Here is a 27714-nt window from a genome sequence, read left to right as displayed (position 1 = left end):
CCAGGCTTCCCTGTCCTTCACTATCTCCCAGCATTCGCTCAAACTCATATCCATTGAGTTGATGATGCTATCCAACCATCTCATCCTCTGTTGCCCAATTCTCCTTCCCTCAGTCTTTCCCAGAATCAGGGTCTTTTCCAGTGAGTCGGCTCTTCGATCAGGTAGCCAAAGTATTGGAGCTTCAACATCAGTCCTTCTAATGAATATTCAGGATTGATCTGCTTTAGGATCAGCTGGTCTGATCTCCTTGCAGTCCAAGGGAATTTCAAAAGTCTTCTCCAGCATCACAATTCAAAAGCATTAATTTTTCAGGGCTCAGCCTTCTTTATGGTCTAACGCTCACATGTGCACATGACTACTGGAAGAACCATAGCTTTGACTATACGGACTTTTGTTGATAGTGTGATATTTCTGCTTTTAAATATGCTGTCAAGGTTTGTCATAGCCTTTCCTTCCAAGGAGCAAAGGTCTTTTAATTTCATGGCTGCAGTTACCATCCACAGCGATTTTGGAACCCAAGAAAATAAAAATCTGTCACTGCTTCCACTTTTCCTCAACTTTTTGCCATGAAGTGATGGGACCAGATGCCATGAACTTAGTTTTTTGAATGTTGAGTTTTAAGCCAGCTTTTTTCACTTTCTTCTTTCACTCTCATGAAGAAGTTTTTTAGTTTCTCTTTGCTTTCTGCTTTAGAATGGGGTCATCTGCATATCTTGGGTTGTTGATATTTCTCCGGGCAATCTTGATTCCAGCTTGTGACTCATTTGAAATGCCTGGTATTTTGCATGATGTACTCTGCATATAAGTTAAATAAGCAGGGTGACAATATACAGCCTTGACATACTCCTTTCCCAATTTTGAACCAGTCCGTTGTTCCATGTCTGGTTCTAACTGCTGCTTCTTGACCTGCATACAGGTTTCTCAAGAGACAGGTAAGGTGGTCTGGTATTCTCATCTCTTTGTAGTGATCCACACAGTCAGGGGCTTTAGCGTAGTCAATGAAGCAGATGTTTTCCTGGAATTCCCTTGTTTTCTTTATGATCCGATGAATATTGGCAATTTCATCTCTGGTTCCTCTGACTTTTCTAAACCCAGCTTGTTCTGCTCAGTCCATGTACTGCTAAAGCCTAGTTTGAAGGATACTGAGCATAATCTTGCTAGCATGAGAAATGAGTGTGATTGTGCAGCAGTTAGAACGTTCTTTAGCACTGCCCTTCTTAAAGACTGGAATGAAAATTGATCTTTTCCCAATCCTGTAGCCACTGCTGAGTTTTATAAATTTGCTGACATACTGAGCACAGTACTTTAACAGCATCATCTTTTAGGATATGAAATGGCTCAGCTGGAATTCTATAATCTCCACTAGCTTTGTTTGTAGTAATACTTCCTAAGGCCCACTTGACTCCACACTCCAGGATGTCAGGCTCTAGGTGAGTGACCACACCATCTTGGTTAATCCAGGTTATTAAGACTTTTTTGTATAGTTCTTCTGTATATTCCTGACCTTTTTTTAATCTCTTCTGCTTCTGTTAGGTCCCTGCCATTTCTGTCCTTTATTGTGCCCATCCTTTTATTAAATGTCCCCTCAATAGCTTCAATTTTCTTGAAGGGATTTCTAGTCTTTCCTATTCTATTGTTTTCCTCTATTTTTCTTTGCATTGTTCACTTAAGAAAGCTTTCTCATCCCTCCTTGCTATTTTTTAGAACTCTGCATTCAGTTAGGTATATCTTTCCCTTTCTACCTTGCCTTTCACTTCTCTTCTTTTCTCAGCTATTTGTATAGCCTCCTCAGATAAGCACTTTGCTGTCTTCCTTTTTTTTTTTTTTTTTTCCTTTGGGATGGTTTTGGTCACCACCTCCTGTACAATGTTACAAACCTCTATTTATAGTTCTTCAGGTACTCTATCTAACAGATCTGAAAGTGTGAAAGTGAAAGTTGCTCAGTCATGTCCAACTCTTTGTGACCCCCAGGAGCCTGCCTGGCTCCTCCTCCTGTCCATGGAATTCTCCAGGCCAGAATACTGGGGTGGGTAACCATTCCCTTCTCCAGGGGATCTTCCCAACTCAGGGATTGAACCCAGGTCTCCTGCATTGCAGACAGATTCTTTACCATCTGAACCACCAGGGAAGCCCCAGATACTGGAGTGGGTAGCCTATCCCTTCTCTAGCAGATATTCCCAATCCAGGAATCAAACTGGGGTCTCCTGCATTGCAGGCAGATTCTTTACCAGCTCAGCTACCAGGGAAGCTCCTGAGCTACCAGGGAAGCCAGATCTAATCCCTTAAATCTATCCATCATTTTCACTGTATAATCACAAGGGATTTGATTTAGGTCATCTCTGAATGGCCGAGCACTTTTCCCCACTTTCTTCAATATAAGTCTGAATTTTGCAATAAGGAGCTCATGATCTGAACTACCGTCAGCTCCAAGTCTTGTTTTTGCTGACTCTATAGAGTTTCTTCATCTTCAGTAGCAAAGAATATAAACAATCTGATTTTGGTATTGACCATCTGGTGAGGTCGATGTGTGGAGTTGTCTCTAGTGTTGTTGGAAGAGGGTGTTTGCTATGACCAGTATGTTCTCTTGACAAATCTCTGGTAACCTCTGCACGCTTCATTTTGTACTCTAAGGCCAAACTTGCCTGTTACTCCAGGTATCTCCTCACTTCCTACTTTTGCATTCCAATCTTCTAAGATGAAAAGGACATCTTTTTTTTTTTTGGTGTCAGTTCTAGAAGGTCTTGTAAGTCGTCATAGAACTGGTCAACTTCAGCTTCTTCAGCATTAGTGGCATAGACTTGGATTACTGTGATGTTGAATGATTTGCCTTGGAAGCAAATCAAGGTCATTCTGTTGTTTTTGAGATTGCACCTAAGTATTGCATTTCAGACTCTTGTTTACTGTGAGGGCTACGCCATTTCTTCTAAGGGATTTTTGCCCACAGCAGTAGACAATGGTCATCTGAATTAAATTTGCATAGTCTCGTCCATTTTAGTTCACTGATTCCTAAAATGTTGATGTTCACTCTTGCCATCTCCAGCTTGCTGCTACTGCTGCTAAGCTGCTTCAGTTGTGTCCGACTCTGTGCAGCCCCATAGACGGCAGCCCACCAGGTTCCCCCGTCCCTGGGATTCTCCAGGCAAGAACACTGGAGTGGGTTGCCATTTCCTTCTCCAATGCATGAAAGTGGAAAGTGAAAAGTGAAAGTGAAGTTGTTCAGTCGTGTCCGACTCTTAGCGACTCCATGGACTGCAGCCTACCAGGCTCCTCCCGCCATGGGATTTTCCAGGCAAGAGTACTGGAGTGGGGTACCATTGCCTTCTCCATCTCCAGCTTAACCACATCCAATTTACCTCAATTCATGGACCTAACAATCCAGGTTCCTATGCAATATTTTTCCTACAGCATCGGACTTTACTTTCACCACCACAAATATCCACAACTAAGCATCATTTCTGCTTTGGCCCAGACTCCTCATTCTTTCTGGAGCTATTAGTAATTGCCCACTGCTCTTCCCCAGTAACATATTGGAAACTTCTGACCTGAGGTGGGGGGTGCTCATGTTCTGGTGTCGTATCTTTTTGCCTTTTCATACTGTTCATGGGGTTCTTGTAGAAAGAAAACTGGAATGGTTTGCCATTCCCTCCTCCAGTGGACCACGCTTCATCAGAACTCTTCACTGTGACTTGTTTATCTTTGGTGGCCCTGCGTGGCATGGCTCATAGTCTCATTGAGTTACGGAAGCTCCTTCGCCATGACAAGGCTATGATCCATGAAGGGCTCTCCCAACATAATACCTGCTTAGTCAATGTAACTGGTGAGAAGGTCACCAGAAAGAAGTGGATTTGGAAATAGGGCAACAGGTTGGCCTGGAACTCTTGTGGGGTGTGCTCTCAGATCACCACCAAAGTACAGGGAGGCAATGATGGAGAAGTTCTGGCCCAAGCAGTGACTGAGGTTGGTGTAGGAAGGACTGTCCAGCTATAGATTGCATCAACAGATTTTGTGCCTCCCAAGAAGACATAGTCCAGGAACTCCGGGGTGGTGTGGAATTAAAAATGGAGCAGCAGGTTTCCTCCACTGCAAGCAGCACCCAGAGGCCCGGTAGATGGCTAATTCCAGCTTGTATGTGTTGCCATGGTCACGGACTGCTCCACCACCAGCGGGAGCAAGGTGAAGCCTGGGTGGAGCTACCCCCAGAGTAGGGAAAGATCATGAAATCCCACAGCTCTATGCACTGCTGTATCAGTTGCTGAATAGATTTAAGTATTGGATCAATGGTGATTTAATTTTTTTTTTACTGTGTGGCAGCCATAGGCATCTATGAGAGCAGGCTTCAGGTCCATAAAGTCTTGTGTGTGCATACTCGCCAGTTCAACTTTCTGAAGGTGCTGCAGGACTTTCATATTACTAGGTTTTGATACTGAACTCAGTACCACGGGACTGGGACTGTACTCCATGCAGTAGAGTCCCCAATAACCAGTCTGCCCCTTACAGAAAGAGATGTCCTCAGTATAGATATGGTCTGATAGATGCAGATGTTAGAGAGTCAGTTTCTGCAAACACACTGCAAGTCTCTAGTAAAACGCTGAATTCCTGGGACAGGGCTTTTATATGTTCTTCTCTTCCCTAACGTAGTTATGAATTGGATCAGATATAATAAAAATACTTATCAGTTATTGATATGCCCCAAAAGTTAGTACATTCTAAAGGAGATTGGTCCTGGGTGTTCTTTGGAAGGAATGATGCTAAAGCTGAAACTCTAATACTTTGGCCACCTCATGCGAAGAGTTGACTCATTTGAAAAGACTCTGATGCTGGGAGGGATTGGGGGCAGGAGGAGAAGGGGACAACAGAGGATGAGATGGCTGGATGGCATCACCGACTCGATGGACGTGAGTTTGAGTGAATTCCGGGAGTTGGTGATGGACAGGGAGGCCTGGCGTGCTGCAATTCATGGGGTCACAAAGAGTCGGACATGACTGAGCAACTGAACTGAACTGAACTGAAAAGATAGTAAGTTGCCTTTTCTCCCCTCAATCACAGAGGACACCATCCCTATCCTCAAGGAACTCCCAGTGTAGTTGGAAGAATATTCAATAATGTCCATTAAAAAGCCACAACAACTAGACAAGGCTGAGAATCTGAGTACCAGATGAGTGCCAGAAACTCTCTGGGTTGGGCAGCTCAGAGAAGAGAGAAAGAGGCTACAGAGAGAGAGTAGAATCAGGGAAGGAAAGGGAGGAACTGCATCTAAAATAAAGGGTAATATATTACAGTGTGTGCACGATGCATGCTAAGTTGCTTCAGTCAGGTCCAGCTCTCTGTCATCCTATGGACTGAAGCCCGCCAGGCTCCCCTGTCCATGGGATTCTCCATGCAAGAATAGTGGGGTGGGTTGGCATCTCCTCCACCAGAGGATCCTCCTGACCCAGGGATCAAACCTGTGTCTCCTGGGTCTCCCGCATTGGCAGGTGGGTTCTTTACCACCTGCCACCTGCCACCTGGGAAGCCCACTATATTAGAGTAGGTTCCATAAAGCGGGAGTCTTATTTCAATCCATTGTTTCTTAGTGCCTAGAAGAGAGTGGTTGGATGGCATCATGGACTCAATGGACATGAGTCTGAGCAAACTCCCGGAGATAGGTAGGGACAGGGAAGCCTGGAGCGCTGCAGTCCATGGGGTCCCAAAGGCTGAGACACCACTGAGTGACTGAACAACAAAGCATAGAGTGGGCACATAGTGGGCCAATGGTAAATAGGAAAGAATGAACAGTAGGCAGCGATAGCAATTCAAAGCAGGCGGCATCTGATAGCTAAAAGACTTGAAAACAGGTCAAGAAATTTTGATATTTACATTAGTGATGTCCCCTCAAGAACTCTTAGGTATCTAAGCGCTGACTCTTCTCACCCCTCCCTTGTGTACAGAGAGCGGGGATGGACAGGGGCTGCTGGTATTGGTCACTGCTCTAACTCCAGGGTCTGGAGTAGTGTCCCGCATTATCAGTGAATACCGAGTGACTAAAAGGTCAGTCGCCCTCTCCCTCTGGCCACCCACCTGCGGGGAAGGGCCGTCCGAAGGCCACTCAGCTCCTCCACCAAAGCATTTCCATTCGAGAATGCAACATTTACTGAATGCTAGCCGGGCTCTTTCTGAGCAAGTCGCGCCTCAGTCCCCAAGGTACTGGTAGGTACTAGTCCAGTGCCCAGCACCTGACACTCAATATCAGCGGATGATGCATTAATACGGTCATTATTGAAGCTGGTTACCACCTAACGCTGCTGGGCGAGTCTCACCGGTTTCCTGCAGGTGGACGGTCCCGCCTAGCGCTCAGAGCAGAGCGCGTCAGACAGGATGACGCCGGCGTGGCTGGTGGGTGGGGCGTCATGGCCCGGCACGCGCACGCGCACTGCCGCGCCATCCTGTCCTGCGAGTGGGCGGGCGACGCATGCGCGGGCGGCGGCCTTAAGGCGGCCGCGGCCCCGAGTGTCCCAGTCGGCCTGTCAGCCGGCTAGGAGGCAGTGTCTGACAGTGGCGCGGCAGCCATGGCGGCAGAGGAGGAGGAGGTGGACTCGGCGGACCCGAGTGAGAGGTCAGTGCAACGGGAGCTGCGTCTGGCTCGGGCGCGCGGGCAGTGCTAAGGGCTCTAACCTGCCCGGTCGTTCGGTTGTCCCGCCCCGGCGCGAATCCGCTCGGCGCGCGGAAGAGAAGCCTCTGGCCCCGCTCTGCCCTCAGCGGGCGCCCTTGGGGTCTGCGTGTGACCCCGGCTGCGCCAGGAGGCCGCTTGACCCCCAGGCCGACGGGTCCCGCGGGGTCGTGTGAGCGGCTCCGCCGGGCGGCCGCGGGAGTGGCTGGGCACCCAGCCCTGCTGAGGGCAGTTTTGCGGCAGAGACGGCTGCGGACCCCAGCCCTGCCCCAGCTGCACCCACGGGCGCTGAGCGGCGTCGCTGCACTTGACTCGAGTCACGGGAAACGGCCGAGTCACTCTGTCCGCTTCCGAGCGCGGCTTCCGACCTCAGTTAAGCGCTGCGCTCGGTGCAGCCGGGAGCGAGGGCGAAAGTGCTGTCCGGCCGGGTGTCCCCGGAGCCTGAGGAAGGGGCGGCGCTCCGGCAGTGGTGGACCGAGAGTCCAGGTTCACCCCAGAAGCCGCGGGTCGGAAGGGGCTGTCGGGGGGAGGCGGAACGCAGAGTGGGGGAAAGGGGCTGGTGGAGTGAGTCTAAGGCTTTAGTTTTCAGAAAATGTGTAATTTACCCGATAGTTTACAGAAAGAAAGTTAACACGATATGGATAGCAAGTTCACTCAATGATCTCTCAAACAGAGATCTTCCTTTGCTTCCAAATGTTCTGGTGTTACTGAAGAAATGTGTGTTTGGTCTTCAGAAGACACATATGTAGAAACTTTTATGAAAGTGCGAGAAAGGTGTCTAGTGGGAAGCTTTTTTTTTTAAAAAAAATGTACTTATTAAAGTACAAGTGATTTGCTATATTGTGTTCAGGTGTACATTAAAGTGATTCAGTGCAGGAAAAAAATATATATATATTCTTTTCAGATTCTTTTCCATTATAGGTCATTACAGGGTATTGAAAATAGTTCCCTGTGCCATACAGTAGGTTCTTGTTTATCTGTTTTATTTATAGTGATGTGTATCTGTTAATCCTAAACTCCTAATTTATCCCTCCCCCCTTTCCCTTTTGGAATTCATAAATTTGTATTCTGTATTTGAGTCTGTTTCTGTTTTGTAAATAAGTTCATTTTTATCATTTTTTTTATTCCACATGTAGGGGATATCCTGTGATACCTGTCTTTCTCTGATTTTGTTCCGTTAGTAAATCTCTAGGTCCATCCCTGTTGCTGCAAATGACGATTTTTCATTCTTTTTTTAAGGTCAGTGTTCCCTTGTGTGTATGTGTGTATATATATACACCACATTTTCTTTATTCATTCATCTGTTGATGGACATTGAGGTTACTTTCCTGTCTTCCAGGACTTATAAATAGGGCTACTGTGAATATTGGGGTGCATACATCTTTTGAAATTAGAGTTTTCATCTTTTCTAAATATATCCCCAGGAGTGGGATTGCTGGATCATATGTTCTTTTTAAGGAACCTCCATGCAGTTTTCCATAGTGGCTGCACCAGTTTACATTCCCATCAACAGTTAGGAGGGTTCTAATGAGAAACTTTTTGATATACAAAAATATTGTTTATTTTATTGTTTTCTATCTGTAGTTTCATGCACTTGGCAGTAGATGAAGAGCAGTTAATTAGTGGAAAAATTACATTGCTGTGAACATTGTTGTCTTATTTCTCAAGGCCAGTCATTCAGATTGGAAAGTAAATAAACTTATATGCTAATCCCCCTGTGTTTAATATTTTGACAACAGTTCTACTTCAGATGCTGGGAGAAATTTGCGTTATGAAACATAACCTAAATGACAGAGGGTAATATAAAGTCCTATGATAGATGGGGTGTTTGGAAAGATGATAGAAGGGAAAAGTTGTGAAATACTAGAAACTAGGTTCTTCCCTTGACTTTGTTTTTGTGAGTCACTCACTTCACTTCACAAGTCTGTTGTTTTGGTTTGTTGATGAACTTACTTGTTGAGATAAGATGCCTAATGTCATGTGATCACAAGTAGGAACCTGTTAGCTTATGACCATCTAGTTCGTCACAACATTTTTGGCTCTGAGACTACTTTTATGGGGTCTCTTTCACCGCCATGTTGTTGGGAGGCTTGCAAGTCCAGGGCACACCCCGGAAAGGAATTTGTGGTTTTGGTTGACAGCAGGAGCTCCCTGTAGATAGACTATAAACTATCCTTAGCAGCTGACCAGTCATAGGCCCTTGTTAGAGGTGGGCCTCTTTGGTGCTCTTGATGATACACTTGAGCAGTGTCCAGTATATAAGCTGGTGTTGCCTTGTGAACTCTTTTAAGCAAGTACCTGCTTATGCTGGATGCTCCCTAATGTATTCATATTAAACCTTAAGGTGTAGCCTATGTGCTAGGTATTACTGTACCCGTTTTTCAGGTGCAGCTGCAGCTGGGACTGCAGCTGGCACTCCACCAGTGAGTAGTGGGAGTAGATTGGAACTCCCTCGCTATCTGGATTTAGTCTAAGGAGCTTTCCCACATCTCGGCTTGCTTCCCACTGGGATTGGGTTTACTAGGATGTTTAGTTCTTATTTCCTTTGCTTCACTGATACTTTGTTATTTAGTCCTGCATTGATACAGAGCTCACTTTAATTTTTTTGTTGTTGTTGTTGGTTAATCAGCAGTCAAACTGTCCCGAGAGCAAAGTGGATTGTGAGAAAACTGAAGTCTTTGAATCTAATTCCTTATTTTTAAGACATTTCAGGTTTACATGGGGCAATGGTATTAACAAAGGAAACAATTATGAAATGGTCAAAGGTCATTTGAAGGCTCTTTGTTCTTCACTTGCTAAATCATGTCCAACTCTTTGCAATCCTTTTAACTGTAGCCCCCCCAGGTTCCTCTGTCCATGGGATTTCCCAGGCAAGAATACCAGAGTGAGTTGCCATTTCCTTCTCCAGGGGGTCTTCCAGACTCAGGGATCAAACCCACATATCCTGGTTTGCAGACGGATTCTTTACCACTGAGCCACGCTGAGAAGCCTCAAAGGCTTTTTGGATCATATGATTCTTAGCCTTTCATTCCTAGTGTAGACGGGCATGCCTTGGAGCCATTTGGTTTTCAACATCTAATCCTTTTCAGTTGCAGTACTGTTGAGAAAGCAATATGTAACAAGAGTTAGGTAGACTTCTGTTAATACTGTAAGGTTTGTCCCAGAGAATGTTTAATTATCAGTTGGGTTTAGAGGAAAGCTGTCATGGAATTGCCTGGTTGCAGAGTAGACCATAGACTAGCCAATTTGCAGTGGTGGTCTAGAGTTATTGCTAAAATTTCAGGAATTTTGCCAGCAGTTGGCAACTTGAAATCAGTCATGGTGGTTGTACTTACATCATGGAAATCATCAAATAGTATAAATAAGGGATTTTCCCCCCTTCCTCTCCAGTGGGTTTACCCTACTGGATTTTCATTAGAGTTTGATTGTGGTTTTTTGCCTTGGAGATAAGATAGAGAAATCCACTCTCCTATCTCTTAAAAGACTTCTCAGATCAGTGCCCCCTCTCTGTTGCCATCTCCCCTTTCCAAATCCTTACCTCTTGACTTCTTAAAAATCCCAGAACTCCTCAGTGTCACATTCCAGTGGACTTCTATTTTTCTTAATACTTACCTTTCTTGGGTCCTTTTTAGTGTTTGACACTAAAGATAGCCACTCCCTTTGGAGACTTTCATCAGACATTCTAACTCTTATGACATTTTGCTTCTTGTCTACCTGAGACCAGTAGTTAATTCTGTTTTTCTCTCTCCATCTGTTTTCATTGTGTTTTTTACTCACAACTGCTTGAGCTATCCTGTCTGTAGGGAGGGCTCAGAACTCCTTAGGATGAAGCCTTCTTCAGTACTCTAGTGATGTTTCTAATTGCGTACCAAATGTTTGCAACTGGTTTCTCAAATGTAACAAGTCCCAACTGGGATCTCATTTGCACCTCCTTCTGTTGAACTAAACCATACAAAAAGCTCAGTGCACCTCCTCGACTTCCTGTTTTTGTTAGGGTATTTAGGTACTTAGGTATCACCCAAATAATCATGATGGTGTGATCACTCACCTAGAGCCAGACATCCTGGAATGTGAAGTCAGGTAGGCCTTGGGAAGCATCACTATGAACAAAACTAGTGGAGGTGATGGAATTCCAGTTGAGCTATTTCAAATCCTAAAAGATAATGCTGTGAAAGTGCTGCATTCAGTATGCCAGCATATTTGGAAAACTCAGCAGTGGCCACAGGACTGGAAAAGGTCAGTTTTCATTCCAATCCAAAGAAAGGCAATGCCAAAGAATGCTCAAACTACCACACAATTGCACTCATCTCACACACTAGCAAAGTAATGCTCAAAATTCTCCAAGCCAGGCTTCAGCAATACATGAACTGTGAAATTCCAGATGTTCAAGCTGGATTTAGAAAAGGCAGAGGAACCAGAGATCAAATTGCCAACATCCTCTGGATCATGGAAAAAGCAAGAGAGTTCCAGAAAAACATCCATTTCTGCTTTATTCTTCAAGAGATAGAAATACCAGCTACCTGACCTGCCTCTTGAGAAATCTGTATGTAGGTCAGGAAGCAACAGTTAGAACTGGACATGACACAACAGACTGGTTCCAAGTAGGAAAAGGAGTACGTAAAGGTTGTATATTGTCACACTGCTTATTTAACTTCTATGCAGAGTACATCATGCAAAATGTCAGACTGGATGAAGCAGAAGCTGGAATCAAGATTGCCAGGAGAAATATCAATAACCTCAGATAGGCAGATGACACCACCCTTATGGCAGAAAGTGAGAAGAACTAAAGAGCCTCTTGATGAAAGTGAAAGAGGAGAGTGAAAAAATTGGCTTAAAGCTCAACATTCATGGCATCAAGCTTGATCAAAGCTCAAGATCATGGCATCTGGTCCCATCACTTCATGGCAAATAGATGGGGAAACAGTGGAAAGAGTGGCTGACTTTATTTTGGGGGGCTCCAAAATCACTACAGATGGTGACTGCAGCCATGAAATTAAAAGACGCTTGCTCCTTGGAAGGAAAGTTATGACCAACCTAGACAGCATATTAAAAAGCAGAGACATGACTTTGCTAACACAGGTCCATCTAGTCAAAGCTATGGCTTTTCCAGTGGTCATGTATGGATGTGACAGTTGGACTATAAAGAAAGCTGAGCACTGAAGAATTGATGCTTTTGAACTGTAGTGTTGGAGAAGACTCTTGAGAGTCCCTTGGACTCCAAGGAGATCCAACCAGTCCATCCTAAAGGAGATCAGTCCTGAGTGTTCAATGGAAGAACTGATGTTGAAGCTAAAACTCCAATACTTTGGCCACCTGATGCGTAGAGCTGACTCATTTGAAAAGACCCTGATGCTGGGAAAGATAGAAGGCAGGAGGAGAAGGGGATGACAGAGGATGAGATGGTTGGATGGCATCACCGACTCAATGGACATGAATTTGTGTAAACTCCAGGAGTTGGTGATGGACAGGGAGGCCTTGTGTGCTGCGGTCCATGGGGTCCCAAAGAGTTGGACATGACTGAGCGACTGAACTGAATTGAACTTAGGTTTTTGGTTCTTCTGGTCCTCCAGATTAAGAAATGTGGTACTGTCTTTTCACTCTCCCTCCCCCACCTCCATTGATCCAAACACAGAATCTGTTACCACGTCCAGTAGCTTCTAAGTGCAGCATCACCTTTCCAGCCCCATTGTCACCTGGGGGCCACTTGGTTCAGACTCTCATTACTCCCTTTTCTAAGTTATTGAAGGTTTTAGGTACATGTTCTGTGCTTATGCTTTCCACATAACTTATGGAAAGTTAGTTACTTTTACACCCCCAAGAGGCACAGTCTAATATGTAGCACAGCCACCCACAGTAGAGGGCTTCCCAGGTGGCTCAGTGGTAAAGAATCCGCCTGCCAGTGCAGAAGATGCAGGAAATGCGGGCTCGGTTCCTGGATCAGGAAGATCCCCTGGAGAAGGAAATGGCAACTCACTCCAGTATTCTTGCCTGGAAAATTCCTTGGACAGAGGAGCCTGGGGGCTGCAGTCCATGGGGTGGCAAAGAGTCAGACAAGACACTATGAGCAATCATGCAGTCAGTCGCACACACAGTGTGGTGGTATTATATGTCCTCAGCCTGACTTCCAAGCCCTTGGCAGGCGGTGAGGCTGCTAACTTTGGAGTCTTATTTCCTTCCTGTGCTCTGGGCTCAAGCCAAGCTGTGTCTTTCATTGTTTTCTACACATGTGCCTTTTACCTCCCATTTTTCCATGACTTGGTTCAAGTTGATTTCTCTGACCCCAAACAGATGGTGATCTCTCTTCTTTTAAGATCTATGGTGTTTTCCTACACTTTCTTTATGGCGCCTCCATCATGTCCTGTAGTATCGTTTTTCTGTACTTGTTTTGTCAGATCATTGAAGACAGAGCTTTTGTGTTACTCAAATGTCTGGTTGAGCCCAAAGGGGCTTTGTAAATAGAAAGTTTCAATAAAATTTTAAGAATTAAACATTTCAACTGTTTTAAATTTATGCTGACACAAACATTATGATAAAAAAATCCTAGTACTTGATTATTCATTTTGCAGTTGACTTAAATTTTTTTATTCCAAAATATCAAAGTACGTCAATAGATACTGTTATAAGAAATTCAAAGTTTAAATTTGACTAGGATGAGTTTGAGCAGTTAGAATCATAAACGTAAATTATATCAGAGAATTGTGAATATGGTTCTTCTCCTTGACCTTGGATGAACCAACAGGGAACCATGCTTCACTGTTTCGCCTGTTCTCCAAAATGCCAGTTACAGACCAGCAAATGCAGATGTCATTCCTGTGACAAAGAACCTAACATAAGATTTTAAAGTCCCATGGATGGTACACTTAGTAAAAACAACACTGATTAACACATTTCACAATAAAATGTGCCTCTGAATGAGTCCTTAAAGTCTATATTATTTATAATAGACGTTCAGTGCTCGCTTCGGCAGCACATATACTAAAATGGGAATGATAACAGAGAAGATTAGCATGGCCCCTGCGCAAGGATGACACGCAAATTCGTGAAGCGTTCCATATTTTAGAAATTGACTGATTATTAAGCAAATCTGTACACAAAAATAAAACTATAAAAATAACAACAAAAAATGGCATGTTAATCATTTAAATTATGACTTGTGTGACACATACTCTTTTTTCTTCTTCTTCTTCTTTTCCTGGGTAGGATTTAAGAAGTCATTTTCCAGGGAAAAAAAGGTCTTTATTTGCCCAAGGGTTATCATTTTCACTCTGGAAGTTTTCAGTCATTCACTGGTTAAGGAATTATTTCAAAGGAATACATATATTTATAACTCTAATCAGTTTGGATATTTATAATAAAAATGAAAACCTCATAGTTTCTCTAAATGAGATAGATAGAATACTTGCTTAGAGTAGCTTATAGAGAGCAGTAATAAACATAAGTTTTTCTTTCTTGATAGTACCAGTCAGTATAGGCCATTTTAAACAAACCTGTAATATAATGAAATTCTCTTTACTTGTAACCTAATTAGAAATGTTATTTAAGTAGCCAAAAACTATGTGGAAACTGACCAGACTTCTGTATATTTTCTTCAGAATACTTCGAAACCTCTTTCACTGTTTCACAATATTTACAGTTTGTGCAATTCAGATTTAGTAATACTATGGATAGTCAAATGCCTTAGAGAAGAAAACAGGAATTGCTAGGAAATTTAAATGTTGATAGCCTAGGATACAAGTACAGTGTTAATGCTATTTTTTAAAAAGAGAGAGAGAAAAAGAGTACATAGAAAATTCAGGGGAAAAGTTTCAGTTTTTTTTGTAGAACTCGGGATACTTAAAATCAGATTCTTGAGTTAACAAACTGTTCATATGCTGAGCACATCTTATTGGCTTTCCTTAGAGTTGCCACCTTTGGTATAGTGTTTTAAAGCTTTTCTTACTCAGAAGTCTGCTCACTAAAAGTATTGCTTACATGTTACAGGTTGCAAAGCAAGTTTATTTAGATGCTTTGGGGCTTGAGTCCTCAGCCTTCCTAATGAGGTTCGTTCTCAATAGATAAGTCAGTGTATGATAAAATCTTCCTGATGCCATAGATAGAGTCCCTATCGTGAATGTCTTATCTTTATCTTACAGCTGACACTTTTCATCTCTTCTGAAGTCAGGGCCTCAGCAAGGTATGATGGTGTTTACTGTTTATCTGCTTATTAGAGAAGTTAATTTTTGCATTTCTGTGTATTTCCCAAAGTTCTGAGGAGGCAGCCCTGTATCTTGTTCACTGTATCATGGCCATGGTAAATTGAATTTTTCTTTTGGACTTTGTGCCCTCAGAAGTATGGCTGGACATCTGACAAACTTCCAACTGTGTGCTTATTTCCAATCTCAGTCTTGTACACAGTAAGCCGAGAAATGCAAAAACAACTCTGAATAGCATAGGAGATTTTGTGGAAGAGGCAAAGGGTTTCTTTGAAGATAAGGTCAATTTACCCCAAAGATAGGAAGTGAGGTTGGATGGGTGTTTTAGAGAGTTGAATCATTGAGGTTGCCAGCTAAGATGTGGGAACTCATGAGCAAAAGCTTACAAACTGAAGGGAGGAAAAGGTAGACCTTGCTGTCACTCTTTAAAAATGTGCTTTTGAGCCTATTATGCGCTAACACTCAATCCTGTAGAATAAGAAAAAAATTATGGCAATTTATATAAAACATTGTCATCTAGTTAAGGCAAAAACTGATGAGACAGAAACACGAGGCCCAAGGGAAGAGAGGTGTCTTTACAGTTCCATTAACAGTGAAGATGAACTTTTAATGTATTTTGTTAAATATCTATTTTTCAGTTTAAATATACTTTAGAAAAACTCCACTTAAAAAAAAGTATCTACTTTGTTGAAAAAGCTGCTGTAAAAAACCTAGAGAGTTATTATTGGCCCCTCTTGTGGTTGAAGAGCCCTTGTTTTTAATGTAATCCAATAAAAAGCTTTGCAAACATAAAAACATTATTTTGCCCCTTCTCTTTGAGTTAAGGCAATCACTGGGAAGCAAAATGCAGAGACAAGACAATCCTATCCCTTAAAAATTGGTTTTGTGATGAGTGATGAATAGGTGAAGGTAGGCATGATTCCTATATTAACGGCTGCCACATCACATTTTAAACTCGAGTGCCTTGTGCATAGTAGGCATAAAGAAACTGAAATTTTTTATATATAATTTGAATACTGAAACAAAGATTGAATTTGTGTTTCCTCTGCCCCAATGTGTCTATGATGTGAGGGGGAACAATAGTAGATAATAGTTCATTTTACTTGTATTTGTTGTTTTTGTTGTAGAAAGAAAGAAAGAAAGTGAAGTCACTCAGTCGTGTCTGACTCTTTATGATCCCATGGACACCAGGCTCTTCCGTCTATGGGATTTTCTAGGCAAGAGTATGGAGTGGGTTGCCATTTCCTTCTCCAGGGAACTTTCTGACCCAGGGATCAAACCCAGGTCTCCCACATTGTAGACAGACGCTTTACCATCTGAGCCACCACTGGCCTGATTCTCTTTGGCCAAGAACTGTGCTGTTATTGAGGGATATTTGCTGAAAAAAATTAATGAAATTGAGTTGTGAGTAACTTCCTATTGGTACTAATTCATGTACTTGTGGCCAGACATAGATGTTGATGACCATCTTGTCAAGAACTTTTTTTTTTTTAATTTTAAGCTCTGAAGAGCATGAGATTCTTTTAGTTGCCTGTTAAGCTGCAACTAAAAAACAGTAGTTTTAGTTGCAGCTTAGCAGGCAGTTGAATAAATTGAAAATTTCATTGCTGAAGACTTGAGTTGTTTTTCCTTTATAATTTGTCAGTAGTTTACATATTTACAAATAATCTGATAGTAGTAATGCTTTCTGTTATCTTGATACCTTGATAATAAGTTATAGGTAGCATTTGTCAGAGATGCCTAGAGGTCTTACCTCCTGTTAATTCAGAAGATTTGAAACCGGTTGCAGAGAATGTTAGATTGGAGCCTCATTTTAATATAGGCTATTATGGATCTTCTGTTCTATCCTTCTTTTTTTTTATTACTGAGGCATAATTGACATATATCTTTGTATTTGTTTCAGGGGTATAACATAATGATTTGGTATTTTTATATATTGTGAAATGATCATCACAGTCAGTCTAGTTAACCATGCAAAGTTACAAAATTTTTTTCTTGTGATGACAACTTTTTTAGATTTGCTCTCTTAGCTTTCAGATATGCAGTACAGTATCAGTAACTATAACTGCCATGCTATGCATTGCATCCCCATGACTTACTCATTGTATAGCTTATTTATACTTTCCCTTCACCCATTTTTCCCACTCTCCTCCTCTGTCAACCACCAGTTTACCTGTGAGCTTATTGTTGTTATAGTTGTTTTGAAAGATTCCACATGTAAGTGGGATCATATGAATTTGTCTTTCTCTGTCTGACTTAATTTCTTTTTTTTTTTAAATTAATTTATTTATTTTTAATTTTTACTTTACAATTCTGTATTGGTTTTGGCATAGATTGACATGAATCCACCACAGGTGTACATGCGTTCCCAAACATGAGCCCCCCTCCCACCCCCCTCCCCACAACATCTCTCTGAGTCATCCCCGCACGTCAGCCCCAAGCGTGTCATATCCTGCATCAGACATAGACTGGCATTTCGATTCTTACATGATATTATACATGTTTCCATGCCATTCTCCCAAATCATCACACCCTCTCCCTCTCCCTCTGAGTCCAAAAGTCCGCTATACACATCTGTGTCTTTTTTGCTGTCCTGCATACAGGGTCATCATTGCCATCTTCCTAAATTCCATATATATATGTTAGTATACTGTATTGGTGTTTTTCTTTCTGGCTCACTTCACTCTGTATAATCGGCTCCAGTTTCATCCATCTCAGCAGAACTGATTCAAATGTATTCTTTTTAATGGCTGAGTAATACTCCATTGTGTATATGTACCACAGCTTTCTTATCCATTCATCTACTGATGGACATCTAGGTTGTTTCCATGTCCTGGCTATTATAAACAGTGCTGCAATGAACATTGGGGTACATGTGTCTCTTTCAATTCTGGTTTCCTCTGTGTGTATGCCCAACAGTGGGATTGCTGGGTCATAAGGCATTTCTATTTGCAATTTTTTAAGGAATCTCCACACTGTTCTCCATAGTGGCTGTACTAGTTTGCATTCCCACCAACAGTGTAGGAGGGTTCCCTTCTCTCCACATCCTCTCCAGCATTTATTGCTTGCAGATTTTTGGATCGCAGACATTCTGACTGGTGTGAAGTGGTACCTCATTGTGGTTTTGATTTGCATTTCTCTAATAATGAGTGATGTTGAGCATCTTTTCATGTGTTTGTTGGCCATCCATATGTCTTCTTTGGAGAAATGTCTATTTAGTTCTTTGGCCCATTTTTTGATTGGGTCGTTTATTTTTCTGGAATTGAGCTGCAGGAGTTGCTTGTATATTTTTGAGATTAGTTGTTTGTCAGTTGCTTCATTTGCTATTATTTTCTCCCATTCGGAAGGCTGTCTTTTCACTTTGCATATGTTTTCCTTTGTTGTGCAGAAGCTTTTAATTTTAATTAGATCCCATTTGTTTATTTTTGCTTTTATTTCCAGAATTCTGGGAGGTGGATCATAGAGGATCCTGCTGTGGTTTATGTCGGAGAGTGTTTTGCCTATGTTCTCCTCTAAGAGTTTTATAGTTTCTGGTCTTACATTTAGATCTTTAATCCATTTTGAGTTTATCTTTGTGTGCGGTGTTAGAAAGTGATCGAGTTTCATTCTTTTACAAGTGGCTGACCAGTTTTCCCAGCACCACTTGTTAAAGAGATTGTCTTTACTCCATTGTATATTCTTGCCTCCTTTGTCAAAGATAAGGTGTCCATATGTATGTGGATTTATCTCTGGGCTTTCTATTTTGTTCCATTGATCTATATGTCTGTCTTTGTGCCAATACCATACTGTCTTGATGACTGTGGCTTTGTAGTAGAGCCTGAAGTCAGGCAAATTGATTCCTCCAGTTCCATTCTTCTTTCTCAAGATTGCTTTGGCTATTCGTGGTTTTTTGTATTTCCATACAAATCTTGAAATTATTTGTTCTAGTTCTGTGAAAAATATCGCCGGTATCTTGATAGGGATTGCATTGAATTTGTAAATTGCTTTGGGTAATATACTCATTTTCACTATATTGATTCTTCTGATCCATGAGCATGGTATATTTCTCCATCTATTAGTGTCCTCTTTGATTTCTTTCATCAGTGTTTTATAGTTTTCTGTATATAGGTCTTTAGTTTCTTTAGGTAGATATATTCCTAAGTATTTTATTCTTTTTGTTGCAATGGTGAATGGAATTGTTTCCTTAATTTCTTCTTCTACTTTCTCATTATTAGTGTATAGGAATGCAAGGGATTTCTGTGTGTTGATTTTATATCCTGCAACTTTACTATATTCATTAATTAGCTCTAGTAATTTTCTGGTAGAGTCTTTAGTGTTTTCTATGTAGAGGATCATGTCATCTGCAAACAGTGAGAGTTTTACTTCTTCTTTTCCAGTTTGGATTCCTTTTATTTCTTTTTCTGCTCTGATTGCTGTGGCTAAAACTTCCAGAACTATGTTGAATAGTAGTGGTGAAAGTGGGCACCCTTGTCTTGTTCCTGACTTAAGGGGAAATGCTTTCAATTTTTCACCATCGAGGATAATGTTTGCTGTGGGTTTGTCATATATAGCTTTTATTATATTGAGGTATGTTCCTTCTATTCCTGCTTTCTGGAGAGTTTTTATCATAAATGGATGTTGAATTTTGTCAAAGGCCTTCTCTGCATCTATTGAGATAATCATATGGTTTTTATTTTTCAATTTGTTAATGTGGTGAATTACATTGATTGATTTGCGGATGTTGAAGAATCCTTGCATCCCTGGGATAAAGCCCACTTGGTCATGGTGTACGATCTTTTTAATGTGTTGTTGGATTCTGATTGCTAGAATTTTGTTGAGGATTTTTGCATCTATGTTCATCAGTGATATTGGCCTGTAGTTTTCCTTTTTTGTAGTATCTTTGTCAGGTTTTGGTATTAGGGTGATGGTGGCCTCATAGAATGAGTTTGGAAGTTTACCTTCCTCTGCAATTTTCTGGAAGAGTTTGAGTAGGATAGGTGTTAACTCTTCTCGAAATTTTTGGTAGAATTCAGCTGTGAAGCCGTCTGGACCTGGGCTTTTGTTTGCTGGAAGATTTCTGATTACAGTTTCAATTTCCATGCTTGTGATGGGTCTGTTAAGATTGTCTATTTCTTCCTGGTTTAGTTTTGGAAAATTGTATTTTTCTAAGAATTTGTCCATTTCTTCCAGGTTGTCCATTTTATTGGCATATAATTGCTGATAGTAGTCTCTTATGATCCTTTGTATTTCTGTGTTGTCTGTTGTGATCTCTCCATTTTCATTTCTAATTTTATTGATTTGATTTTTCTCTCTTTGCTTCTTGATGAGTCTGGCTAATGGTCTGTCAATTTTATTTATCCTTTCAAAGAACCAGCTTTTGGCTTTGTTGATTTTTGCTATAGTCTCTTTTGTTTCCTTTGCATTTATTTCTGCCCTAATTTTTAAGATTTCTTTCCTTCTGCTAACTCTGGGGTTCTCTAATTCTTCCTTTTCTAGTTGCTTTAGGTGTAGAGTTAGGTTATTTATTTGACTTTTTTCTTGTTTCTTGAGGTATGCCTGTATTGCTATGAACTTTCCTCTTAGCACTGCTTTTATAGTGTCCCACAGGTTTTGGGTTGTTGTGTTTTCATTTTCATTAGTTTCTATGCATATTTTGATTTCTTTTTTGATTTCTTCTGTGATTTGTTGGTTATTCAGAAGCGTGTTGTTCAGCCTCCATATGTTGGAATTTTTAATAGGTTTCCTCCTGTAATTGAGATCTAATCTTAGTGCATTATGGTCAGAAAAGATGCTTGGAATGATTTCGATTTTTTTGAATTTATCAAGGTTATATTTATGGCCCAGGATGTGATCTATCCTCGAGAAGGTTCCATGAGCACTTGAGAAAAAGGTGAAATTCATTGTTTTGGGGTGAAATGTCCTATAGATATCAATTAGGTCTAACTGGTCTAATGTATCATTTAAAGTTTGCGTTTCTTTGTTAATTTTCTGTTTAGTTGATCTGTCCATATGTGTGAGTGGGGTATTAAAGTCTCCCACTATTATTGTGTTGTTGTTAATTTCCTCTTTCATACTTGTTAGCATTTGTCCTGCATATTGCGGTGCTCCTATATTGGGTGCATATATATTTATAATTGTTATATCTTCTTCTTGGATTGATCCTTTGATCATTATGTAGTGGCCTTCTTTGTCTCTTTTCACAGCCTTTGTTTTAAAGTCTATTTTATCGGATATGAGTATTGCCACTCCTGCTTTCTTTTGGTCTCTATTTGCATGGAATATCTTTTTCCAACCCTTCACTTTCAGTCTGTATGTGTCCCTTGTTTTGAGGTGGGTCTCTTGTAAGCAGCATATAGAGGGTTCTTGTTTTTGTATCCAATCAGCCAGTCTTTGCCTTTTGGTTGGGGCATTCAATCCATTTACGTTTAAGGTAATTATTGATAAGTATGATCCCGTTGCCATTTGTTTTATTATTTTGGGTTCGGGTTTATACTCCCTTTTTGTGTTTCCTGTCTAGAGAATATCCTTTAGAATTTGTTGGAGAGCTGGTTTGGTGGTGCTGAATTCTCTCAGCTTTTGCTTGTCTGTAAAGCTTTTAATTTCTCCTTCGTATTTGAATGAGATCCTTGCTGGGTATAGTAATCTGGGCTGTAGGTTATTTTCATTCATCACTTTAAGTATGTCTTGCCATTCCCTCCTGGCCTGAAGAGTTTCTATTGAGAGATCAGCTGTTATCCTTATGGGAATCCCCTTGTGTGTTATTTGTTGTTTTTCCCTTGCTGCTTTTAATAATTGTTCTTTGTGTTTGATCTTTGTTAATTTGATTAATATGTGTCTTGGGGTGTTTCGCCATGGGTTTATCCTATTTGGGACTCTCTGGGTTTCTTGGACTTGGGTGATTATTTCCTTCCCCATTTTAGGGAAGTTTTCAACTATTATCTCAAGGATTTTCTCATGGTCTTTCTTTTTGTCTTCTTCTTCTGGGACTCCTATAATTCGAATGTTGGAGCGTTTCATATTGTCCTGGAGGTCTCTGAGATTGTCCTCATTTCTTTTAATTCGTTTTTCTTTTTTCCTCTCTGATTCATTTATTTCTACCATTCTGTCTTCTATTTCACTAATCCTATCTTCTGCCTCCGTTATTCTATTATTTGTTGCCTCCAGAGTGTTTCTGATCTCATTTATTGCATTATTCATTGTATATTGACTCTTTTTTATTTCTTCTAGGTCCTTGTTGAACATTTCTTGCATCTTCTCAATCCTTGTCTCTAGGGTATTTATCTGTGATTCCATTTTGACTTCAAGATTTTGGATCATTTTCACTATCAATATTCGGAATTCTTTCTCAGGTAGATTCCCTATCTCTTCCTCTTTTGTCTGGTTTGGTGGGCATTTCTCCTGCTCCTTTACCTGTTGGGTATTCCTCTGTCTCTTCATCTTGGTTATATTGCTGCGTTTGGAATGGCCTTTTTATATTCTGGTAATTTGTGGAGTTCTCTTTATTGTGGAGCTTCCTCACTGTGGGTGGGGTTGATCAGTGGCTTGTCCAGGTTTCCTGGTTAGGGAAGCTTGTGTTGGAGGTCTGGTGGGTGGAGCTGGGTTTCTTCTCTCTGGAGTGCAGTGGAGTGACCAGTAATGGGTTATGAGACGTCTAAAGTTTTGGAGTAACTTTGAACTGCCTGTATATTGAAGCTCAGGGGTGTGTTCCTGTGTTGCTGGAGAATTTGTGTGATATGTCTTGCTCTGGAACTTGTTGGCCCTTGGGTGGATCTTTGTTTCAGTGTAGGTTTGGAGGCATTTGATGAGCTCCTATTTCTTAATGTTCCCTGAATTCAGGAGTTCTCTGATGTTCTCAAGCTTTGGACTTAAGCCTCCTGCTTCTGGTTTTCGGTTTTATTTTTACGGTGGTCTCTAGACTTCTCCATCTATACAGCACCAATGATACAGCATCTAGGCTAAAGATGAAAGGTTTCTCCACATTGAGGGGCACCCAGAGAGGTTCACTGGGTTACATGGAGAAGAGAAGAGGGAGGGGGTAGTTAGAGGTGACTGGGATGAGATGTGGTGAGATCAAAAGAGGAGAGAGCAAGCTAGTCAATAGTCACTTCCTTATGTGCGCTCCATAGTCTGGACCTCTCAGAGGTATTCACGGAGTTATACAGGGAAGAGGAGAGAGAGGAAGTAGACAGAGGTGGCCAGGAGGGTAAGAGAGAGGAATGAAAAGGAGAGAGACAGGTCCAGCCAGTAATCAGTTCCTTAGGTTCTCTCCACCATCTAGAACACACAGAGAATCACTGAGTTGGATATAGGAGAGATGGGGGGAGGTGGGGGAGAGACAGAGGCCACCTGGTGGAGAAAAAGGAGAGTCCAAAAGGAGGAGAGAGTGGTCACGCCAGTAATCTCGCTGTCAGGTAAGATTGGGTTATGAAATGTACAAGATTGACAACAAAAACCGAAAAGCAAAGATTAAAAACCTAGAGTAGAGGTTAGATTTTCAAAAATACAATGTTAAAGAGACGAAGCAGAAGGAAGAAAGAAAAAAAGAGAAAAGATAAAAAAAAATAATAATATTAAGAAAAAGAAATAAGGAAAAAAATATATAAGAAAAAAAAAACAAAACCAAGATTAAAAAAGAAATACCAACAACAACCACGCAAAGACTATATATGGTGTTTGCTTTAAAAAAGTAGTCTTTTTTTTTTTTGAAAAGTAATAGTTATAGAAATATAAAGTAGAGAAATAGAAGACTTAACAGTTAAAAAAAAAGTTTGAGAAAAAAAAGAAATTAAAAAAAAAGAAAGCAAAAAAAAAAAAAAAAGAAATGATTGTAAAAATTGTGAAGATGTATCTGGCCCTTCTCTGATGTTGTGGGCCGTGTTGGTCACTTCCAAGGCGTTTCCCTCTGTTTAACTTCTGTTTGCTGGTCTCTTCAGGGTCTGAATTCCGTCCTGACACATGGGGGTGGTGGTGGACACTTTTTTTTTTTTTTTTAGGCTCACTAGTTCAGTCGCGCTGTGGGGAGGGGGGGATGCTGCAAACAAATAGCACTGTCGTGGGCACACAGCGTCTCAACCCCGCTGGACCTGTCTCCCCCCACGACGCACAAACCGCTCCGGCTCCACGGAGCTCAGCCAGGAACTATCCGAGGCCGGCCCCAGGCTTCGTGCACCTCCCCGGTCCAAGCCGCTCGGTTTTGGCGCCCAGGTAACCCTCAGAGGCACAAACTTGTTCGGGACTACGCTCTGCGCCCCTCCTGGGTCCGAGCAGCTCAGGAGCTTGGCGAGCGCGGTCGCCGGGACTTGTCCCCTTCTCTGTTTCTACTGCTCAGTTTTCTGGGTGTACTGCTGGCGCTCCTTGTGAGGCGGATGGTGACCGTCCTGCATCCCCTGAAGTCTCAGCTAAGAAGCCTGCCTGCCGCTTTTTAGGTAGTCTCTCCGGGGCTGTGATTGCCCCTTTCCAGCCCTTACAGCTCTGGCTGCCTGTCCCCGGCGGGGGATGGACTGCAGCCGGCTATTTCCGTTCAGTCCTTTGTTCTGTGCGCGGTCCTGGCAGGGTCTTCTGTTCCAGCTTTTCGCGTGGTAGCTATCCCCCAGTCTGGTTTGCTCGCCCAAGTTCGTTCGCTCTGGTTACGCGTGGGGCGTTTCTGCCCGCTTCTTACCGAGCGCGGCAGCCCGCGGCTCCCGCGCTTCCCTGCCCTGCCCCCACTTGCTAGCGGCGGCTGCAGGCGTCTGCGCGGCTTTTCCGCTGGGGGAGTTACAGTTGGGCTTGTAATCTGTTGGTTTTAATTATTTATTCGTTTTTCCTTCCTGTTATGTTGCCCTCTGTGTTTCCAAGGCTCGCCTTAGACTCGGCAGGTAGTGTTTCCTTGTGTTTGGAAACCTCTCTTCTTAGAATTCCCTTCCCGGGACGGGCTTCCCTTCCCGGGACAGAGCTCCCTCCCCACCTCCTTTGTCTCTTTTCTCGACTTTTATATTTTTTCCTACCTGTTTTTGAAGACAATGATCTGCTTTTCTGGTTGCCTGATGTCCTCAGCCTGCATTCAGAGGTTGTTTTGTGGAGTTTGCTCCGCGTTGAAATGATCTTTTGAGGAATTTGTGAGGGAGAAAGTGGTCTTCCCTTCCTATTCCTCCGCCATCTTAGGACCGCCTCTGTCTGACTTAATTTCATGTAGCATGATACCCCTAGGTTCACCCATGTTGTACGAATGTTAATATTTAATTCTTTTTAATGGTTGAATAATATTCCATTATGCATATGTTTTGTGTAACGTACACTCTTTCTCTGTCAGTTTGTTGATGAACACTAAGGTTTTTTTTCCATATCTTGGCCATTGTATTATAGATAATGCTTCAGTGAACCCTGGGGTGCATATATCTTTTCAAGCCTTCAGATAAATATCCAGAAGTGGAACTGCTGGATCCTAGGGTAGTTTTATTTTTTGAGGAAACTTCATACTGTTTTCCACCAACAGTGTGCAAGGGTTCCTTTTTCTCCATATTATCTCTAACATTTTTTCTTTCTTACCTTTTTGATAATAGCCATTCTAACAAGTGTGAGAGGATATCTCATTATGGTTTTGATTTACATTTTTCCAGTGTTAGTGATCTGAGCATCTTTTCATCTGTCTGTTTGCCATCTGTATGTTTTCTTTGGCAAAAAGTGTATTCAGATCCTCTGCCCGTTTTTTAACTGGACTTTTTTTTTTTTTTTGCTGTTGAGTTGCATGAGTTCTTTATGTATTTTGGATATTAACCTCTTATCAAATTTATGATTTTCAGATGTTTTCTCCCATTTTGTAGGTTGCCTTTTCATTTTGTTGAGGGTTTCCTTTGCTGCACAGAAGCTTTTTACTTTAATGTAGTTGCAGTTGTTTATTTTTGTTTTTGTTATGTTTTTTAAAAACTGATACCTGAGTGTTTGGCTTCCAGTCAGCCTAAATCTAGGTGCTGACTGAGATCCTCCTCTTTGGGACACTGTGTTGGCATACCCTCAACTACTGGGAACTAGTAAAAATAAAATTAGCTTCTTGGACAATCACAAAGGATTGAAAGACAACCAGGAGCTAGGGCAGGGCTGAACAATAAGATTCATCTCCTACAACCAACTCTTTACCATTGGGAGAAGTGATTGTTTGTAATCTAATGCATAGAAACTAACACAGAGAATCAAGCAAAATGAGGAAACAAAGGAATATGTTTCAAACGAAAAAACATGATGAAACCTCAGAGGGGGAAAAAACCCTACCGAAATAGAGTTAAATGCTATGGGACCACAGTCCTAAGCCTCCCCACTGGTCCCCGGATCTAGAGGTGTCCCATGGGCAGCGGTCACACAAATCAGGGCTCCGGAGGATTGGACGAGCTCCCTTCTGGAAGATGCTGGTGAGCTATAGCCAGGCAGAGGGTGAGTGTAAAAAGGCATCCCCCAGCCTGTGCTCCATGAACGCATCTCTGTAGTTGCTCATGTGTGCCACACCAGAAACCTCCTTCTAAGGCCAAAACTCCTGGACAAATAAACAGGCCTCTTCTGAAAGAGACGAGGGATGTATTTCGTCTGTGTGGTGTCCTGGGGGTGGTAGTCTTCAAGAAATGTCTCTGTGATTGTTACAGCCCCATGGCATCCGGGAACGCAAGCCCCTCTGACTGCCAGAGCCAGGGGAAAGAAGAGGTGTCCTCTGGATCAGTTCACTTCAGTCGCTCAGTCGGGTCCGACTCTTTGCGACCCCGTGAATCACAGCATGCCAGGCCTCCCTGTCCATCACCAACTCCTAGAGTTTACCCAAACTCATGTCTATCGAGTCGGTGATGCCATCCAGCCATCTCATCCTCTATTGTCCCCTTCTCCTCCTGCCCCCAATCCCTTCCAGCATCAGGGTCTTTTCCAGTGAGTCAACTCTTCGCATGAGGTAGCCAAAGTACTGGAGTTTCAGCTTCAGCTTCAGTCCTTCCAATGAACACCCAGGACTGATCTCCTTTAGGATGGACTGGTTGGATCTCCTTGCAGTCCAAGGAACTGTCAAGAGTCTTCTCCAACACCACAGTTCTAAAGCATCAATTCTTCAGCGCTCAGCTTTCTTCACAGTCCAACTCTCACATCCATACATGACCACTGGAAAAACCATAGCCTTGACTATGGATAGCAAACCTAAAAACTGGGTCACTAAACAGAAGATGGCAGAGAGCAGGAAGATGATGTCCACCAGTCTCCGTCCCTGGGGAGCATCCCAGCAGGCCCCTGCCCCTTCTGCCATCACTTTAAGACTAGGAAGTGAGTCTCTCACATGAACCTGGGTTGCTTTCAGAGGACTGCTTCTGGGCCCTGGTGCCCGTGAGGCTCACACAAGCCCTTTGAGAACCGTTCCTTGGCGTGCCACACCCCCTGTGTGTCATGGCCTTGAGCCTTAAAACCAGACATTTTGGGGGCTCATTTTTCAGGTGCCAGGCTTCAAAGTCAGGGAGCCCTATGTGGGTTATGAGCTGTTTGCTCCTCAGGGAGAAGCTCTGGGTTTTGCATTACCTCCTGATTGTGGGTAGCTGCGCTATATAGTAGCATTTACGGTGAGATTGTGTCTCAGCCTTTCCCACCTGCTTTGAAGTGGTTTCTCTCTGGTTTGCCCCTTTTATGAAGGCCTTGCTCAGCCAGCGTTTAGGTTATTGTCAGAGGAGATTGTTCCATCTGTAGCTGTGGATTCAGTGTGTGCGTGGAGGAGATGAGAGCAGGATCTTCCATCTAGAACTGGAACCCCAGCATTCTTCTTTTCACGTATTGTCTCCACAGTATAACCCACCTGCCATGAAAACCTGACCAAGTACATTTGCTTATGTTGTTTTTCAGTTACGCAGTCATGTCTGACTCTTTTGTGGCCCCATGGACTGTAGCCCGCTAGACTCCTCTGTC

General features: G+C 42.3%; 1 protein-coding gene and 1 non-coding gene across 2 annotated transcripts in view; both read left to right on the top strand.

The window, feature by feature from the left end:
- Nucleotides 1-6477: 6477 nt before the first annotated feature.
- The window catches only part of ABHD5 (abhydrolase domain containing 5, lysophosphatidic acid acyltransferase), a 51570-nt gene continuing 30333 nt past the window's right edge, over nt 6478-27714 (top strand). Inside the window, exon 1 of the mRNA XM_040246146.1 lies at nt 6478-6592. Within this exon, the coding sequence (XP_040102080.1) occupies nt 6546-6592 (47 nt within the window). The 5' untranslated portion in view covers nt 6478-6545. The remainder of the gene's footprint in view (nt 6593-27714) is intronic.
- Nucleotides 13598-13705, top strand: LOC120868489. Its single transcript, XR_005722233.1, has one exon. It is a non-coding gene; the product is annotated as a U6 spliceosomal RNA (small nuclear RNA).

This window comes from Oryx dammah, unplaced genomic scaffold (assembly GCF_014754425.2).
Source record: "Oryx dammah isolate SB20612 unplaced genomic scaffold, SCBI_Odam_1.1 HiC_scaffold_9, whole genome shotgun sequence".
Classification (NCBI taxonomy): Eukaryota; Metazoa; Chordata; class Mammalia; order Artiodactyla; family Bovidae; genus Oryx; species Oryx dammah.
This window is presented reverse-complemented; position numbering and strand designations above follow the sequence as displayed.